Raw genomic sequence first — 19,123 nt, 5'->3', positions numbered from 1 at the left:
GGTCTGTGAGCCGGTATTTTATAGAGGTGGGCTAGCTTATTGATGATTTTTTTTATTCAACACGGTTACCTACCTGTTATTTTTTAATATTAGAAAATCACATATTCAATAATGTTCTAAATGTATCACATTATCAGTAAGGTTCACTAGTTTTGTTGGAAAACAGGAAAAAGTGGACTGACCCAATCTGAACGAGACAAGGCGATACAACAGGAGATATTCAATAAACCCATTAGCCCGGCTTACTTTATATACACTACTATAACTAATATCAACTAATAAATAATAAAAATAATATCACTAATGAAACTAATATCGATAATAATAATTGTATTGCCAATATTCAACACAGTTTACTATATAAATCGAAGTAATCTGCGACGTTTGTCAATGTGTAGGTACTACCAATGCTCACATATGTTTAAAAAATAGATGTAGAAAATGTATGTAAAAAATAGAATATGAGTATCACAGCGTGGCATGAAAAGGTGCGTGTTAGGCATAACGTGGAAAGACCACGAAATAAACCAATGATTAGAAGGCAGACAAGATTACGTACGCGATGTGATAGCGGTCGCCAATCAGATGAAATGGCAATGCTCAGACATGTGGGTCGGATAATTATTGCAGTCCAGAGTGGTACCCAAGGGACACCAAACGGCAACGCCACGGGCGCACTAAAATCCCGGAAGGAACTAAGGGAGGTCTCCATCCGGCATTTGATCAACCCGTTAGGTAGCTAATTACAACATGCTTAGGTAAAGCATATCGGCCGGAACCCGATGGATGCGAGATCGAATGCCGCTCTCTACCAATTTTTTTTTCTAATAGGTATGTGTCTGGGGATTGTCAAAATCATGTATGTTCAATAAAAATATATCAAGTACTTAAATGAAAAAATATCATTTATACCTGCCATTTTTTATTTATCGTTATCGTGTTGAGTAATATGTAGAAATTACAATAAAATTGTGCTCATTGTGCTCCAAATATCTAGAGACATAGAGTACCTGAATGATTCTAATATGTAATTAATTTTAATAAATATAGTCCTACATATTATTATTATGAAATTAGACTTTACATGAGTAGGCAACGTACAGACTTTTTGTTTATGAAACAACTTACGGTGCTTTGCGATTGGTGGGTCCGGGTTCGAACAATCTATTTGTTTCTTTACTTATCTCGCCTCATAGAAGGGTTGATAAAATGGCTGACATACGATCCTTGTACGAAAAGTTTGCGAAGTAACGTGTACTCTGGAGGTGAAGTCTGATTAACTATGTGGTGCCATCGTAGCATAATATAATATTAATGTCATTGAGTTTTGTTCGATACGATTACATACTACCCGATATTGTTATTTTATACAACCCATCTCTAATGGGTACATCGCGGTGCGACTCGCGGCTGTAAAATAATAATAATAATGAAAGAATAATCCCACTATTCTCCGAAAGATGGCAGCTGAGTAGTGGCTATCTTGGATATAGGTGAACGTTTCATTCTTTTTATACACATTTATCTCTCACTGTTCACTTCGTTTCGTTCGTTCTTCGCTCTTCTTTCGCATGCATGCTTGACATCGACCATAAAACGCGCGACAAATCGCGGGCATTTACCCTGGAACTATATTTATTCCAAATTCAATTCGCCTGAAATTCCAAATAATTATTTTGACTGGAGAAAAATTCCGGGATCGGGCAATATTTACAGCGCCCATCGACTAAACGGAAAATGGCATACTTACACACATTTAATTTTCCACAATTAATATTATTAATTTTAATTATGTACTGTTATTTCTCGGCAGAAAGACTTGGTAAATTAATAAAAACAACACAATTTAACAGTGTAACTGTAAAGCATAGCCCAGACCATGGTTCACACAAGGGGGGACAGGGCTCTAGCCTGAGGGCCCGGGCCCGCGTGGCGCAACTACCTTATAAATGAGATAAACGCACAAAACAAATTTGCTCTAATGGTCAAAAAGTCGCCTGCAGCGCTGTTTTACTTTAAGGGTATTAACATTTTAAATTCTGTCTTTAATTCTTACTTAAATCTTTAATTCATCACTGATTGTGTGATGCAAAATTTGATTATTGTACGTCGATATTCTAAAATTTCAAAACTCAAGTGGATTTATTGAAAAATACAAAAACTACTGCTTTAAACCCTAGCGATATATAGGGGGGGGGGGCGACAAAGATCCTGGCCTGGGGCCCGCTTCATGATATGGGGGCCATAGCCCAGACATACAATACTTATTATAATATTTGAACAAATAAACATTGCATAAAAAACATATTTTTGTAAACAAATGTAGGTTGAGCCATATTTGGGGGAATTTTTACTGTTTCGTCGGAAAGCGATGCGTAGTCATTTGCAATGTTATGTCGATTAAAGCTCGCAAATTTGTACGATGTGAATTTTTCAAACTACATTTTGATTTGATACAAAATATATTTTTAAGTATGCATGCATGTACATGTGTTGAGTATCAAACAAATGATTTTATTGTGCACGTACGTTTGTGGAGCGACAAAGTTTACAAACCATTGAATCTATATTATATTTTAATAAGTAGGTATTACATATTGGTCTGGACTACAATTATTTAAATAAATTGTATTAAGTATTATTTTTTTAATAAAAAATGTCACAATGATATCAATTGCATCCGCCAATTAGGTAGTTTGGATACATTATATATCTATAGAAAATAGTTAAAATATCTACCTAGCTAATTTAAATAAAATTAACTATAGTGCCCACAGCCTAGCTAGTCACTTCGTGAACACGAATATCTTTGTCGCTTTCCCTCCACGGATTGTTTAATGAAAAAAAATAGGTTCTACATTGCTGGGATGCTCTCATCCATCAGATAAAACATTAGTTTCGGCATGTGACTGCTATAAAAATTTGGCAATAGTTAACTTACAACTTAGTGTCAAACATACCAACCAATCAAATTAATACCCACCTAAATCCCTTTTAACTTGTAGTACCTAATGAATCTATTTAACCAAGATATTTTTGGATAATGATTATGGTATTATATTTCGGCCAGGATAAGGCCAGGATAGCCTTCTGAATAGAATTCCACGGGACAATACTCCCTACCACAGGATTACACCCCTAACCCCCTTCCTTCGCCGCTTCAAGAGCTGCAGGACAGGTAAAACGCAAAGTCGCGCGTGCCTAAAGTCAACAGGTAGTTATGCATATATAGCTGTGATCACATAAGGTGAGTAGATAGTAAATTTAAAAAAAGTATAATGATATTTCCAACGTATGATAGACGGTACGAAGCAATTTACACAACGTTGTTTATATGCCAATAATCTACTATAATGTACCTACGTTCCATTTCGGAAAACCTAGATTTTTTCTTCAGAAATAATTATGAAGTTGAGTAAGTTTAAGTAAGAACCTACTCAAAAAACGACAATACCCGCTCCTAATTGAACATTTCTGACTTCTCAAATTTTTGTTTATTTAAAAAAAAGAAGATTTTTCTGCAATTAACGTTGATATATTATTGTCGTTTTAAACAATATGTCAAATGGCCCCATCGATGTGAGCTTGTGATTCTTGACAATTTTTGATTCTCGAGATTCTAGATTTCTCGAGACTTCGACATTATTAACTTCTTGGATATCATTCGAAAAAAACTTTCCATCCAGAATTCTAAATCGAGATATTTTTTTTGGTCTTCCAGCAAAAAAAAATCTAATGACCATAACAATAATAAAATTATCACATGTGTTTACAGTGAATTTTTATTCGTAGCCCACATATTGCAAACAAAACTTTTTCAAGATATACCTACTTATTATAAGTATACAATACGTACCAGAGGATTTCAAAGTGTTGCCTTTGCGCCCTTGGACGCCGCAGGATATTTCTTTTAATAATTCCATGCTTCTTCGGTGCGCTGATTTCCTACGGTTACAATGATAGTTTAGTATTGTTTTATTTTGTTGGAAAAGGCATCTATTTATTTCAAGTTAGTAACTGGCTTAAAAAGTAGTTTACGTGTAGTAATATGGAGATGTTCCCATATATTCTATGCCCATTCAGGACCCAAACTCTATCCTACAACGAGCGCACACGAGCGTTCGATCCACAATCAAGCGACCAGAAAAACAAGACTATCAGTAGACTACTATTTTCAACATTAACACTCAGTGCAACTATTGCAGTTTTGGTTAGTATTGACGTCGTTTTGTGTCCCAGCTAAGTGGGCAGGGAAGAGGGTCTGATTAAACCGTTTGGTGACAGCACACACCACATGCATCATTCATACAGCGTCTTTGCCAAGCCTTACTTATCAAAAAGCAAGGCAGAGGCAATTTTCGCGCCTGTATGTAGCTTTTGGCGACCACATTTCAACGTCCTCCATAGAGACTACATTTCAAAACTCTCCTTATCGGAAATCAGCACATCTCAGAAACCTTTGGCTCGAACGCTTTCACGCAATCAAATCCCGCCAATAGAATAATGCCAAATTCTACTCACAAATCTCGATGAATCTTTGTTTCATTTGCAACGGATTACCTCTCTACGAAGATGGAAAAAAACAAATAACAGGAAAAACTCAACGTAGAACATATTGTAATGATAAATGAGGGTAGCAGCGTTGTTTACTTTTATTTCAAGATTTCAGAAATAGTGTGGTGAACAACAGGCACACGCATTCTACCAATTATTGGTATTTCAGAGCGCCATGAAAAAAACATTTTAACGCTAAGGGCGCAGTGAAGCGTAAAGTTTTAAAACCATTGGTATACACTATCAGTATCCACTTACTTATACAAATATAAATAACAACCAACGGTCCCAACGGAGTCTTCCGAGAGAATTCGAATAAAGGAAATGACGCAATGCATACTGCCATTTTAGGATATTGCTGGCATATAATACCAGGGAGAGGGATCCGCAGTCCGCGGTAGGATCATCTATGAATTGCAAATATATGTATGTAGGTATACAGTATAATTTATTTCATCAAATAACTACTGTTTCATGTAATTGAGCGGCGTGATTAGATTATGTAGGTACTAACATTTTTTTATTTACCATTTCGATTACCTACCTAAGTAATGATTTATTCATAACAAAATAGGAACAATGTAGGTGCCTATTAATTACGGTTGTACCTCAGACTAATGATATTATATAGAGAGCGCCTTTTTTTCGGCAAAATGAAGCAATGTTTCTTGTGTATTAACGCACAGTAGATTCTCGATGTTATTATTATCAACTTAACTATGAAACGTTATACCATCGTATTGCTTTTCAGTACGGCTAACAAATTTAAACTCAACATAGTTAACAATATTATGTTCTACTAAAATAATTAAAAATAATTACCACTAACTTTATACCGGTAGTCCCAGAAGTACCCGACCTGACTTATAGATAGCAGGTGTTGTTTAAAAATAATGACCATAATAGAAAGAACCAACCTTATAAAGCCTAAGTTTGAAGTTTGACGACGCTACGTTGTTCAGTAATTATTTGTCAGCCATCATAGAATTTGTAAACATGGAAAAAATTGGTCAGTCATACAATACTTTCATTTGAAAAGCTTCAGTCCAACCAATATCAAAGCTGCGCTAGATTCTACTCTGGGGGTGTCTGCTCCTTTGTTTACAACAGTAACATATTGGGTGGCTGAGTTTAAACGAGCTTGGATGAGCTACCAAGACGAACATCGCAGTGGACGACCAAATGAGATGACCACGCCAGAAATGGTGACGAAAATCCACAAAATGGTATTGGATGAATGTCGACTGAAATTGCGCGAGCTAACAGACATGGTAGGCATTTTAAAAAGTGCTGTACATCACATATTGACTGAAAATTTGGACATGAGAAAGCTGTGCGCAAGGTGGGTGCCGCGATTACTCACGATGGAACAAAAACAGCATCGTGAGGATGTTTCAATCGAGCGTTTGGCGAAGTTTCACAACAATAAAGCAGCATTTTTGCGTCTATTCATAACCATGGATGAGGTGGAGTCGGCGGTAGATGGCTATTTTGAGGAGCTCGACGATTCTCACTATGAACAGGGTATCGAAGCTATTGAACATCGCTGGGAAAAGTGTATCGACCTAAAAGAAGACTACGTAGAGAAAAAAAAATTCCCAATTTTTTGTGTTTTCTTTGTTAGGTCGGGTACTTCTGGGACTACCCTCGTATTTACTTAACACAAAAACAATAAATTTCAGCAACACGTGCTCGCAGTTTTTTAATGAATGCAATCAGTCAAATCCATTTTTACCGGCGACGTTTAGAAAAAATACTTAATTCAGCCGTAGAAATTATATGTTACTCTAACGCGTAGTGCGGAAGCGTGCCGAGTGCTTGCTCGCTCGCACTTATGGTTCGTTTTTGTTCAGGTATTGGGTTCTACCCTTTTCATTCATTCTCTCATTATTAATTATACAATAATTCAATGTGGATCTAGGCCGCCTCCTGAAAATATTTTTTCAACAGGTTTTGTAGGGAAATGGTTGCTAATCATATGCTCGATTCATGTACATATAAGTTCGATGCTCTGAATTCAAGCGCACATTGGAAAAAACAACACGAGATTTGGGCAGTTGATTAGAGAGAGAAAATATTTGGCAAAAACACGTAAAAAACAATACAAATGTGTCGTCTTTTGGAGGATTTTTTCCGTAACCATCTAAAACAAGTATTTTTTTCTAAACCTAACCACAAAAAAGTTCGCTACCCCTGTTCTATAATATAATTACAAAATATTACATACCCACGACATGGTTATGTTTTTTTTTGTGTGGGATATAATAGTGTAGGTATCGTTTACGATTGTAAGATTATCAATTGGTTTGATACGAAATAAATATGGCTTACTAAAGCAGCCTAAAAAGTACAATCGTTTCAATAGGTAACTACCTACTTGAAACACTTCGTTTGGCGAAAAAAACCTTAATATCTACGAAATATCATCATCATCATCATCACTTTATGTGCCACCCACAACAAACGCATTGTTTGCCTGCTAACACGTCGAGACTTCACTGCTTTATACGTATATACTATTATAATATATTATTTACGATCATATAATTAGGTACCTACCCAATTTAGTAATAATATGCAGTACCTACCTATATCCACAGCATGGTCCCCACGTCCTGAAGCGGGCCCCCAAGCCAGGATCTATGGCGGACCCCCTACATATCGCTAAGGTTAAATGCAGTGTGTTTCTCTACAGTAGTAGGTATTACCCAAGTAGTTTCCACGGAACCCCAGGGTTAAGGGCATTTCATGTATTTTTCAAACACGCGTTAATGTATTGGCATATTGGCCACCTAGATTGCGATTAAACCGGATACAAAAAGCAACCTAAAACTTAATGCTTTTCATTATGTAGCCATTCACCATTATTTTTAAAAGTTGCAAGCAGTCAGGGTTCGAAATGAACCGGAGCGTACCTGAAAGCAGCTCCGCTTCTTGAAATCTTTAGGCCATCCTCGTCGATAGGTGTGTCGATGTATTATTAAACTTTTGTTATTACTAAATTAACTATTTAACGATCGCAAATAAGACATTATGAGTGCAACGAAATGACATCCCATCGGGCTAGGCAGATCATCCACTACTTATGGGCGGTAGATAAATTAAGAAAAGTGAATAAGACAATTTTATGGTTGTTAGTATATAAATGTTGTAGAAATGAGATTTTTTCGCTCAATCCTCAATAAATATGCATATTTGCAGCATATTACGCCGAGCGAGGTCTTTTCTCGTCGAAAATTGACTGTAATACATTATGATTATATCAAAGTACGAATCACGCACACTCTAGTGGACGCAAACCAAGGTCTTGGGAAGTTGCTCCTGGGACACTTTCAGCATCAGCATCAACTTTGAAGAGCGCATAACGTTCTTTACGCCATGGTGTACGCCTGCATAACTGGTGTGGAAACGTACGAGTGGTGGAGGAAAAATCAAGTAAATATGCATGTAAGGAATTAAATGACCATTATTGCAGTTGTCTGCTTAAGATTGGTGTAATAAACAAAAAAAAACAGCTATAATATTTTCGGAAAATTGTCGAGCATTCCGACCCCAAGAGCCCACATAATAGGCAAGCCTCCCAGGAGATGGATAGCTGGAACTTAACTTTGCAAAAATCTGAATAAAGGCAGACCCATGACAAAAAAAAAATGTATAAACTTACAACTTCGGTCGAATGTTACATAGATAGAACTTAATTCGATAACAATATTTGCAGACTATTCCTTACGGGAGGGGAGTGTACAGTGACGTCCCTTGGAGGTAGGCAGATTGAGCGTCGCTTGGGGGCGTCAGTTAATCGAAGGGCGGCAAATCGAGGAGAATCATTTAGAATATAATATAGAAATAGCTAAAATTATTTTGTTGACATGTTGTACAATAATAGCATAGTGAAAATGATAAATCTAATAATCTATGTATTGGCAAATGGTACATACCAAATGTGTCTTGTGATTTGGCTGTCTAAAATAATTATATTATATTTATTCGCTTTTTATATCTAAATTAAATTTGATATATTTTAGTGGTATTTATTTTGTTAGTAATGTATCCATACAACATATTTCTTAGATATTGGAGTCATGAAAGGTACTGTATAAAAAAAATGGGACGGCATTATGGGGCTGGCTAGGGGCGGCATTTTGTCCCGGGACGTCACTGGGAGTGTAATAGGTATTAAAGCCATCTAGTGACGAAATTAGGAGGTAAGTAGACTCCCTCCTAACCAAAGAGATTCTATTTTACGGTGAATAAAATATTCAACAGGTGATAATATTATTATTAACTAAACCAAGGACTCATACAATGTGGGGAATAAACATACGCCTCTACCTATACTATTTTTCAGTGTTTGGAAATCTTTCAGTCACAGGGTGTAATTATATATTTCAGTTCAGTAAAGTAAAAACTTTTTATTTCCAATGACTCGATACTATAATATTAGGTATTGTCATTATTTATTTCATACTAGTGTATTGCGTAGATTGTAATGAACTAATATAGGTAGGTACCTATATAATCTTTGGATTGTGATTGTGATAATACATACCTACAGAAAAATTGCAATTAAAAAAACACACAAAATCTTTAATTTGGTATGTACCTATGAAAAATTTTAGACCATTTTCCGTCGACGAAGACAATAAAATTTGTTTATACTTAAACTAATACTAAAATCTTATAATATGTAGGTATAATATATAAATATGGGGCAGAGTTAAGAAACCTAGTAACCGCCACTGACTGGACGTGGACGTTTACTCTGTCTACTACTTATGACTTCTCGTCGATTCGACTGGGGAATACTGCATGTTTCCAGATACCTTGCGATTACCCAGACACTCCGCACGTATAGTCTAGCGATAAACACTTGGCCTGCAGGTATAACTATAGATATTCACCTACAATTGATTGCGAGATGTCGCATCCATTTGTGGTTATGGAATGCGCTCGTCTTAATTATTAGGATCGTCCAGGGAACTCAGAAATAATGGGAACTGAAATATCTAACGGATAAGGACGAGCAGGTAACCGATCTCGAGAAAGGAAGAATGAGGGATAAACTTAAACACGTGTCAAGAATACGTCATACGTCGAATACTGACTATTGATCTCGGCTTATGCATTGGCGCTCATTTAATATTGGTGTATTACACACACTATTGCACGTGCATAATGCGTGTTTCATTTTCGTAGGACACTCACACGTTCAAAACCCTTCATCAAAATGTAGCGTATTGAATATAGCCTATCGGAATTATACCTATTTATTATCTGTTCTGTGGGATCGTTAATATACGTTTGTGTTCCCCGCGTTGTCTTATTTTTTAGATAAGCCGCATCGGAATATTAAAACATTGGATGCCCCAGATAGTTTCACCAATGTATGAGTGGCACGTGCCACATCATGGCCCATAATAATATTATATGTCTTGCATGTCATTGAATGCCGAAAGGAGTGGGACCAATCGGTGCATATGCTGTTCGACACCCAAATCATCAGGGTCACGATCCTCATTCATGATGTCCTGATAAAAAAATAAATGATATTCCTTTGACATATTAAATCATTTGTATTTTTTTGTTTCAGTTTTTGTGTGCATCTGGTGTAGACATGTATTATAGAGCTTACGTTCGAAATATTTCAGATCGAGAATTTCCGGAAATAATGGGAAAAGTTGATTTTCGTTTTTCGTGATTCTTATTTTTAACATTTGCGAGATTTCTCGCAAAATCGTCAATGAAAATGTCTCAAATAAAATAATCTCGAATTTGGACCGAAATTTTTATTTTGAAAGAACTCAGTTTAGAAAAATGTGATGTATGTAAAACACCTCGTTTCCCAATGGGCCGGGCCAGTCAGGAGCTATGTGAGTAAAATCATAATTTTATCAACGCTCGAGTAAATGTTATTGAATCAATTTGAATTCTCGTATTATTGAGTTGGCCACTGTCCAACACCATTTTCTCACAGCCATCATATTAATAATTTTAAAAAAACACGATAATATTTAAGTGGAACTACCTATCCGACGAAATGTTTTGGCAAGAGGGTATTCATTCCACTCAAGATAAATCCGAAAATAGAGCCATTTTGGTCCACCAATGGGAAAAATCAGGGATTGCAGGCAGTTTAACGGCTGCTCTGTTCAAATCTACGAGTACTTCGATGTAACTAGCTACCTACTTAGCTGAAACATCAAGTTAATTTTATTTTAATGCATTATCCCGTAACAATTCCGAAAAGTTAAGGGCCGATGCTTATACCAGCAGAGGCACCTAGCGGAAAAATACGAAGCTTGCAATTTGAGACATTTTTTTGATAATTTACAATTTCAACTATATTAATTAATAAATATGTATCTGAAAACATTAAGATAAAAAATGTGAATTTGTTACATATTTATGTCATGAGTTACGTTATTATTACATTATAAATTAATATGACCATACAATATAATGTAATAATAACGTAACTCGAGACATAAATATGTAACAAATTCACATTTTTTTTACAATTGTAAGTTTATCTTTGAATTTAAAAAAAATCTTTTTAATGTCTTCAGATACATATTTATTAATTAATACAGTTGTGGGTCTATTCTATGCTTATCGACCGCTAAAGTCATAAAGTGAAAAATATTATCAAACTTAGGGTAGGTTTGTATCAAAATATTAGCACTTATTGTAACAATTACACGAAGCCGGTTTTTATTGTTGCAATAAGTGCTATATTTTAACAGCACCTATCTTGCTGCTGTTAAAATATCGCACTTATTGCAACAATAAAAACCGGCTTCGTGTAATTGTTACAATAAGTGCTAATATTTTGATACAAACCTACCCTAAGTTTGATACTATTTATCAATTTAGTGTTCGATAAGTATAGAATAGACCCATTGAAATTGTAAATTATCAAAAAAATGTCTCAAATTGCAAGCTTAGTATTTTTCCGCTAGGTGCCTCTGCTGGTATAAGGATCCCCCCTTAAACAAATGTTTATACTAATGGTCGGCAGACTTTTGAGACAAATGAGCTTTTTTTATGTCTCGCGATCAGTCGCCTATATAATTTTAATTCGTGATATTTTTTATGAGAAAAAGAGTGTTTTTTTTTAACACACCCATTGCATTGCGATTTTAACTTCGATGTAGTCACAATAATGAAACACGGTATAAATAAAAATGATTTCAGGTTACACACATTTATATTTTTCGAATGGCGTAAAGGTAAGCATATTCAAGACGAAACCGGTGGTTATACCTAGATCGTAATAATACTATGCCGCAACACGAGTCTGGTTCTTGAAGATGTTGAGATGGTCAGTGAATATGTTTCACTTAGGTCGAGTATCTTCGACAAAGGTAGATGCGAGACTGATGTCAAAATAAAAACAGTAATGGCAAAAAATGCTATATCTAACCAGTGTTTCTCAACCGGTGGTCCGCAGAATTTTTCTGGCGGTCTGTGAATTTTTACCGTTCAAATGCCTATGATAAAAATTTCAATAAAATCTTCAAAACCCGTGCACCTGCAAGTGTTTGTGTACTTAAAATAGATTAATGGTTTTACGTGACGAAATGAATCGCGATCAGACATTATGATACATTACTATATAAATAATAATCTTTATTTCTGCGTTAGCAGTCCGCAAAATGTTTCTTCTGTTTTCAGAGGTTCGCAGGTGTAAAAAGGTTGAGAAACACTGATAGTAGTCGATAGTAGTTTACTGAGTAAACTACAACCAACTTTGAAGATCCACTATATTATTACCTATTAAAATCTGTTGTCTTCTCAAATTGTATAGATATATGCCTCTGATACTTGGATGGTGAAAGCAAGAGAATGACAGACAGGACGCAATTGAAATGTGAGTTTCATGGATTGCAAAACAACTCAAGCAATTTAATAATCAACAAACGCAAGATGGACTCTCTAATTTTATGGTCATATAGCTCTCGCAGGGACGGTGAAAATCAGGAAGATTTTTAAGGTATTTAGTTATGTCGAAGGTCAGAGAGGACGAGGAAGAGCTTGTTCCTGACAAACAGACCAAATCAAGAGTATTCCACTGACACGTGTGCTGCATGCCAAAAGGAATTGAGCCAAGCCGTAGAGAAGGCTGTCAGATGGCTGAATCACGATTCTCAGTGATGAGATCCCGGCACACTATACTTAGCAACTGCAGTGAAGTTGTGACAGTATGCGTCTAATATCAGATGTTGTTCATTTAAGTTCCACATGTTAACAATATGTGTTCGATTCAGAGTGAGGATACATTGGGTTGAGCAAATGGCCAACAAGCACGTCTCATAAAAGTCTATTATGTTAATGTCCACTCTGTGGAGGCCTGTGTTTCGATTATTAGCAAAGATTGAATTTTGCTTCTCTTCATATTGTATGACACTATGGTAGGTATGTGTTATTTTAATTACATATGTTTTCTTGTTAAAATTATAAATCTTCCTTACACAGTGTGGTGAAAGGTTTTCATAGTTTATTTTATTAAATAATAAGGTTTATTTGACAAATAATAATTGACTTATTCAGAGGTTTGGGGCGGACCCTTTTTTGAGTTGCTCCGCTCCGGGATCTAGTACTTGCCCCAAGGCCTGCTCCATTATAGAAAAATATAGATAGAGCTATTGCATGTGTGCACTTGGTAAAACATTACTCACTAAAATCGTCTCATGCGGAGGTCTTGCCTGCTCCACTCCAGATAAAAAGTTTTAATAGGTATTCTATGTACTTATACAAATGTTAAAAAAATTAAAAATTATGTAGTTTTGAAATAAAGTTTATTATTCGTCCTTTTCATTATTAATTTCTATTAAACAAAACCGAGAGCAAATCGTCTTTCATTATCTGCCTCTTCTGTCAAAACAGTAAGGTTATTATTTGTCACACGGCAGTGTTGCTGTATTTCAAAAAATTCAGTGTTGCAAAGTGTCAAATATAATACCTATTATCATTGGATTTTAGGACGAAAATTTAATAATAAAAAAAAACATCCGGAGCAGTGGACCACTACAAATTTTTGGTGCCCCGGTTCCGGGTAATTCTCCATTGCTCCACTGCTCCTGCTTCGAGCTCTGCTCCAACACTCTGCTTATTACCATTATGCTAGTTTGTTGAGCTGTGATTTCAATATTTACGAACAGAAGAATAAAACAATTTGCACTAGGTATTCGTGATTAGTCTTAAAATGAAATTCTTTCTTACAATACATGATCTTTAAATATTCATTTAATTTTCACCACTGTACACCCTGCCCTGAAAACAAATTATAGTTGAAAAATCAGTTTGAAATTTTAGTAGTCAATAAACTGTTAAATGCACTAAACAAAACGGTACAGTTCGGTTATGAGGAATACAGCGGCAAATACATTTTGAAAATAGCCGATATACTGGATTATTTGTTAACCTAACCTAACCCAAATTAACAAATAATCCAGTATATCGGGTATTTTCAAAATGTGTTTTCCGCTGTATTCCTCATAACCAAACTGTACCAACAAAACTTATAGCGCCTGTACACATGGATTTACTGGCAGCAATAGTGCGTATTTTAAACTATGGTGGCCAATATCTGTTTACACGCGGAAGTGCCGACTGTTTCTCCAACCTCATTCTTCAAGAGTAAGCGAGACGCGATGTTGTCATTTTATGGTACTATTTGGCAGATAGAGAAAATAGGTTAACCTCAAAATGAGTACCTATAGTTCGTTTTTTAGTCGGCAGGTTCGCCACTATCGTTCTACTGCGCAGGCGCAGATCAAAAAAATCCACTCTAATGAATGCACTAAACAAAACTTAGTTTCAAAAACAACATTTTTTTGGCAATCCTTTTTACTCGTTCCACAGAACCATGACTCAACATGTTTTCAATAACTAACATTAAGTCTCGACACGGCGGCCAATTTAAATATAATGTCAGCAGTGATAAGCTAATATAAATGAACTAAATGGGGATTTAACTATAAACAAATATGAATAAATGAAAAATCATAATTTGGTATACTTATAACAGTTTTTATTATTATTTATACCTGTTTATTTACAAAACTATGAGTTGTTTCCAAAGTTATATATATTGGATACTACTGACTTATATATTATATATATATAATAAAAAATATATATATATTGAAAATATGATTTGAATAAATATATTTCATACTATCAGTGTAACAAGCAAGCTTTTTTCAGCAATACGCCTCTACTATATAAATACAGTTATAGATTTTGTGACACCGTGCTAAATAAGCATGCAAGGTGAATAGATATAATTCTAAATTATGTACTATAAAAGTAAACAAACAATTAATGGCATTTCAAGATAAATATGATTGGTACAAATTATCTGTTATGAATTGATAAGGATATAGTGACATACACTCTCATCTATAAACTAGAACCTTGATTATCTTATGGATCTTTGACTATCATTACAGTTATCACCAGAAAAGTGCATGGATGAATGGTGAAATCTTCAAACAATGGCTTGGAAAAAGTTTATTCCAGAATTAAATATTTAATTTTTTTCAAATATTCAAACTGAATTAATGCCAAATAGTCTGGATAATCGAGAATTTACTCTATATATGTGATTACCATTTCACTAGAAGAATAAACGTTTAAATGACAATAATTTTATTTTCATTAGATTTCACACCAGTCTTAAATTAGTATAAACGTTAGGAATGAAACGAATCATTAAAAATAGATATCAACCATTAAAAACTATTTTATAAAAACCAAGTTTTTAGGGAAATATTTCACACGCTCTTCACTCTATTACATTATTGTGTTATCAGTTACATCTTTCTTAAAAGACTTGTCAAGTGATATGTGGAATAATGTTTGTATTTTTAAATATGAGCCTTTCAAACATAATTTCTTTATACACATATTCTAATAATATAATATTCTTATAATAATCCATTTTATTATTACTTTGAGCAACAGAAAAGACGAATGTGGATATCTATTAAAATCAATAAAACAGCAGTTTTCTTGTAAAAAAATATTCATAATCTACAAAACTATGAAGGATTCATCCAGTGAATAATAATTTCTTTAAAGGATTTCATTATTTGATTATATCACTATTTTTCAGAAGCCGGTTCTCGCTCTATTATCAATTTGTCTGATGAGTATAACTGTCCGATTAAAACCTGAAAAATAAATAACACAAATTAAAAATTTTCACTTGTCAACATCATTATATTATAAAAAAACTGTATTGCTTCAAATGTGTAAAATACAAATTATGAGGTTCATATAAAAATCAATATTTACAGAAGTAGAACATCAATTATTATTGTCTCGCTTAAATTGAGAATTTAGCCTGAGATGAACAGAATGTCAAGTTACATTAAATCGAAATAACGTCAATATAACATGCATAGTCCAAAAACAGCTACAAAAGTCTGAATTAGTGATGTCACATCGAGTTCCGCTATTATTATAGGTTCAATTGATTTCTCGTTATTATTAAAATATTTTTTAATTCCCATACAAGTATGCGAAATGTACGTAATGGATCAGTGATATATAATAATTCAGTGATGATGTGCGGTGAATTTGAGGAAAGGAATACGCTGATCGCATGTGTTCAGAGTGAGATGTCTATCGTCAATTCGCGGGCCGCTGACTGTTTTAATCGAAATTCAGATTCCTTGCATCTTGCGTAAGGATCCTGCACATCTCTGATGTACCTTTTTCGTTAACATAAGACTCCTCTGTTTCTAGATATTTTAAGCGTTCAGAGAAATCTACAGAATAAATTACAAATTTTTGAATTTCTATTTTTTTAATTTTGCTTAAGCCGCATTGACACGGTCCAAATACGATACAAGTTGACTTGGACCGAGCGCACTCATATGAGACATCTTCATACTAATTATTCCAATCCAAGCTAGCTTGGATGAGTAGGACGCGGTCCAAGTAGCTTGGATAGAAGTCATTTGTATGAAGATGTCCCGTACGAGTGCGCTTGGATGGCGCTCGGTCCAACTGTACTTGGATCGTGGCGACGCGGCTTTTGTTTCCACGGAAAATGCTGAATGAACCCATGGCCACTAATTTGCACAAAATGTGCAGCAAAAATCACAAGCCATATTAACAAGTGAACAAATAGTGACTATTTTGTAAAAAATCGGTAGGTACTAACCTGTCTTTTTATAACATCTATATTTTTTTTTGCGTATTCTAACTGTTGGCTGATTTTCTCAGCTTCATTTAGAGTTTTATTTTCTTTGAAGGCATCACGTATTCTCCGTATGGCATACATTCTAAAAAAAATGGATATTTTAATTTGCGTATTATTGTTTATTTAAAGTCCCAAAGGTAGTCAACATTCTATTGACTAAGGCTTCATACAAGTGGCCGTAGTCTGATGTGCACACTGGTTTTTAGAGCCGAGCCACACCGGGCGACTCTGGTCGCCAGACCAGTCGCCGAGACCAGACCGATGCATGCAGTTATGTGGAACATGCCACACCTGGTCGCCCAGTAGTCGCGCAAGCAATAAAGTCGGGCGATCAGTAAAATCACGTTCTTGCGCTCGGTCTGGTCTCGCAGTCTCTCTGGTCGGGCGACCGGTAGCGATGTATGAAAACATATAGCTATGTATTGAGTGCTGCCATACTGGGCTACGCCGCGGAGAGGACGTATTTTTTGCATAACTTGCGTGTACATTCATTATCAGCCATGGCGTTCGATTCGGATATGTTCATTATAGAGATACAAACGGGACTTGGACTTCCGTAGGATAGTATCTTGTTTGGTTAGGTCATTCTTGCACACAGTCAATAATTAATCAAATGATGATATCGACATTCTAACGTAGTTGAAGAATTTGCCTGGGTATTTTCTTAAATCATCATACAACGTGATAAACACTGCAGACAGAAAGCGAGCTGCGACGAAAGGATGAGTCCAGATCCTTTTTTTCTTTTTCTTTTCCAAGAATCTTTTATGCCGCAAATACAGCACGAGTGCAACGTCTTCGACGTCCATCTTAAAAGTGAGCGCGTGAGCGGATTATTGGCTGCCTCCCGGTTGCCACGCGCGGAGAGAACGTATTGTTTGCATAATTGCGTAGGTACGTACATTCATTATTATTATTATTTATTGGCTGCTCTCTCTGGTCACCTACAAGTCGCTCGAGTAGATCGCCCAGGAAGACCAGTCGCGCGACTGGTCTCGAGACCAGAGTCGCCCGGTGTGGCTCGGCTCTTAGAGAGCGCACATAAGATATTGATTGCCGCTAGCTAGAGCTATCAATCAAGTTGAAAATCTGAATAAAGTGTGTGAATTGGAAATAAATTCGTAGGCATATTTTTTTTTACAAAATTGTACTATTTCGTACGAAAATCAAACTTTAGAAGGCAATTACTGTCTATCCTATTAACTTTATGTCATCTCAATTCTATACTTATTCATTATACCTATCTATATTACCGCAATATTTTTACATTGCACATCCAGATTTTTTGCCCAGACATGCAATATAAAATTAGAGTAAAGATTGCTTCATTCTCTTCTTAAATGCCTGTGTATTTTAATTGGTATCTTTTATGTTTGATGGTGAGAATAATGTTTTTAGATGATAATAATGTAGATTTTAATATCTACAAATGTATTTCTAGTAGGTATTGTGTACTTATTAAAAATAATTGGTAATTGTGCCGCAGATGCCGTCATGAGCTTTTATATATATTTTTTTACGAAAACAGTTTATTCCATGTAGACAATTATAATAAATACCTTTTTCTATCGGCGCATAGGCTTTTCGATCCAATAATTGTTAATTTAAAATTTGAAATTTTCATACATTTTGATACATCATTATCACAAACTAAGATTATATAAGGTAATATTAGGTTGGGGTAGGTTAAGTTAGGTTAGGTTTGGTCTAAAAAGAAAGTTATAAAATCTCATGACGGCATCTGCGGCACATTTACCAAATAATTTATTCATAATCATCGTTTAAAACTGTTCACCTAACCTTCAATATGTGAATTATTACAATGCACATACGTGATTACTAATTAGCATGTATCTCAGTTGCAGGCACAATATCAATATCAAAGTTGACGACGCAAATAAACATAAATGAAGCCAATATCTTATTCACTTTCATAGTTAGTGTAAAATGACAAAATAATTTGCACATTTCGAGAGGCAACTGATCATAATATCAGTATATTAATCCATATGAAATGATTGTTAAATAACCGTATTGTATATATTATATATATGGGAAAAGTTAATTGTTTCATTTACCGAAAATTGTATGATGAGAATTTTCCAGATTCCCGTAAAAGATGTTTGTAAGTTGACAGAATTTGCAATTTTGCACCGGCGGAGGCCATTTTTTTATTTATGTGACAGATTGACAGTTATCACTATAGTTGCCAGTATGGACAAAAAATTCCAATGTTGTAAAAGAGAATTCCCTAAAACGTAAATAATGAAATTTGGGGATATATACTTCTATTGTAATGGGATAAATTCTTAGTTACCTAATAAATTTCATTTTTATGCCTGTGCTCTCTTGGCA

At 35.0% G+C, this 19,123-nt stretch overlaps 1 protein-coding gene across 1 annotated transcript; it reads right to left on the bottom strand.

Moving 5' to 3' along the window:
• Nucleotides 1-15,488: 15,488 nt before the first annotated feature.
• On the bottom strand, nt 15,489-18,974 carry bcn92 (LYR motif-containing protein bcn92). The gene is made up of 3 exons (XM_085957161.1): nt 18,847-18,974; nt 16,730-16,850; nt 15,489-15,731 (listed from the first exon to the last, which is right to left on the bottom strand). Exons 1-3 carry the CDS (start codon nt 18,933-18,935, stop codon nt 15,663-15,665), a joined length of 279 nt encoding a protein of 92 aa, XP_085813287.1. The 5' UTR covers nt 18,936-18,974; the 3' UTR covers nt 15,489-15,662.
• Nucleotides 18,975-19,123: the final 149 nt, after the last annotated feature.

The sequence above is a fragment of the Rhyacophila brunnea genome, unplaced genomic scaffold (assembly GCF_057557595.1).
Source record: "Rhyacophila brunnea isolate RB1 unplaced genomic scaffold, BYU_Rbru_1.0 scaffold_6, whole genome shotgun sequence".
Classification (NCBI taxonomy): domain Eukaryota; kingdom Metazoa; phylum Arthropoda; class Insecta; order Trichoptera; family Rhyacophilidae; genus Rhyacophila; species Rhyacophila brunnea.
Note: the sequence above shows the minus strand (reverse complement) of the source record. Positions and strands in the feature narration are given on the sequence as shown.

What these genes read in the sequence shown, in the direction of transcription:
- bcn92 (XM_085957161.1), bottom strand. Translation starts at nt 18,935, where the DNA reads ATGGCCTCCGCCGGTGCAAAATTGCAAATTCTGTCAACTTACAAACAT. An exon ending in TTCTCATCATACAATTTTCG is followed by an intron (nt 16,851 to 18,846) that starts GTAAATGAAACA and finishes CATTTTTTTTAG; the next exon opens with AATGTATGCCATACGGAGAA. An exon ending in TAGATGTTATAAAAAGACAG is followed by an intron (nt 15,732 to 16,729) that starts GTTAGTACCTAC and finishes TTTATTTTTCAG; the next exon opens with GTTTTAATCGGACAGTTATA.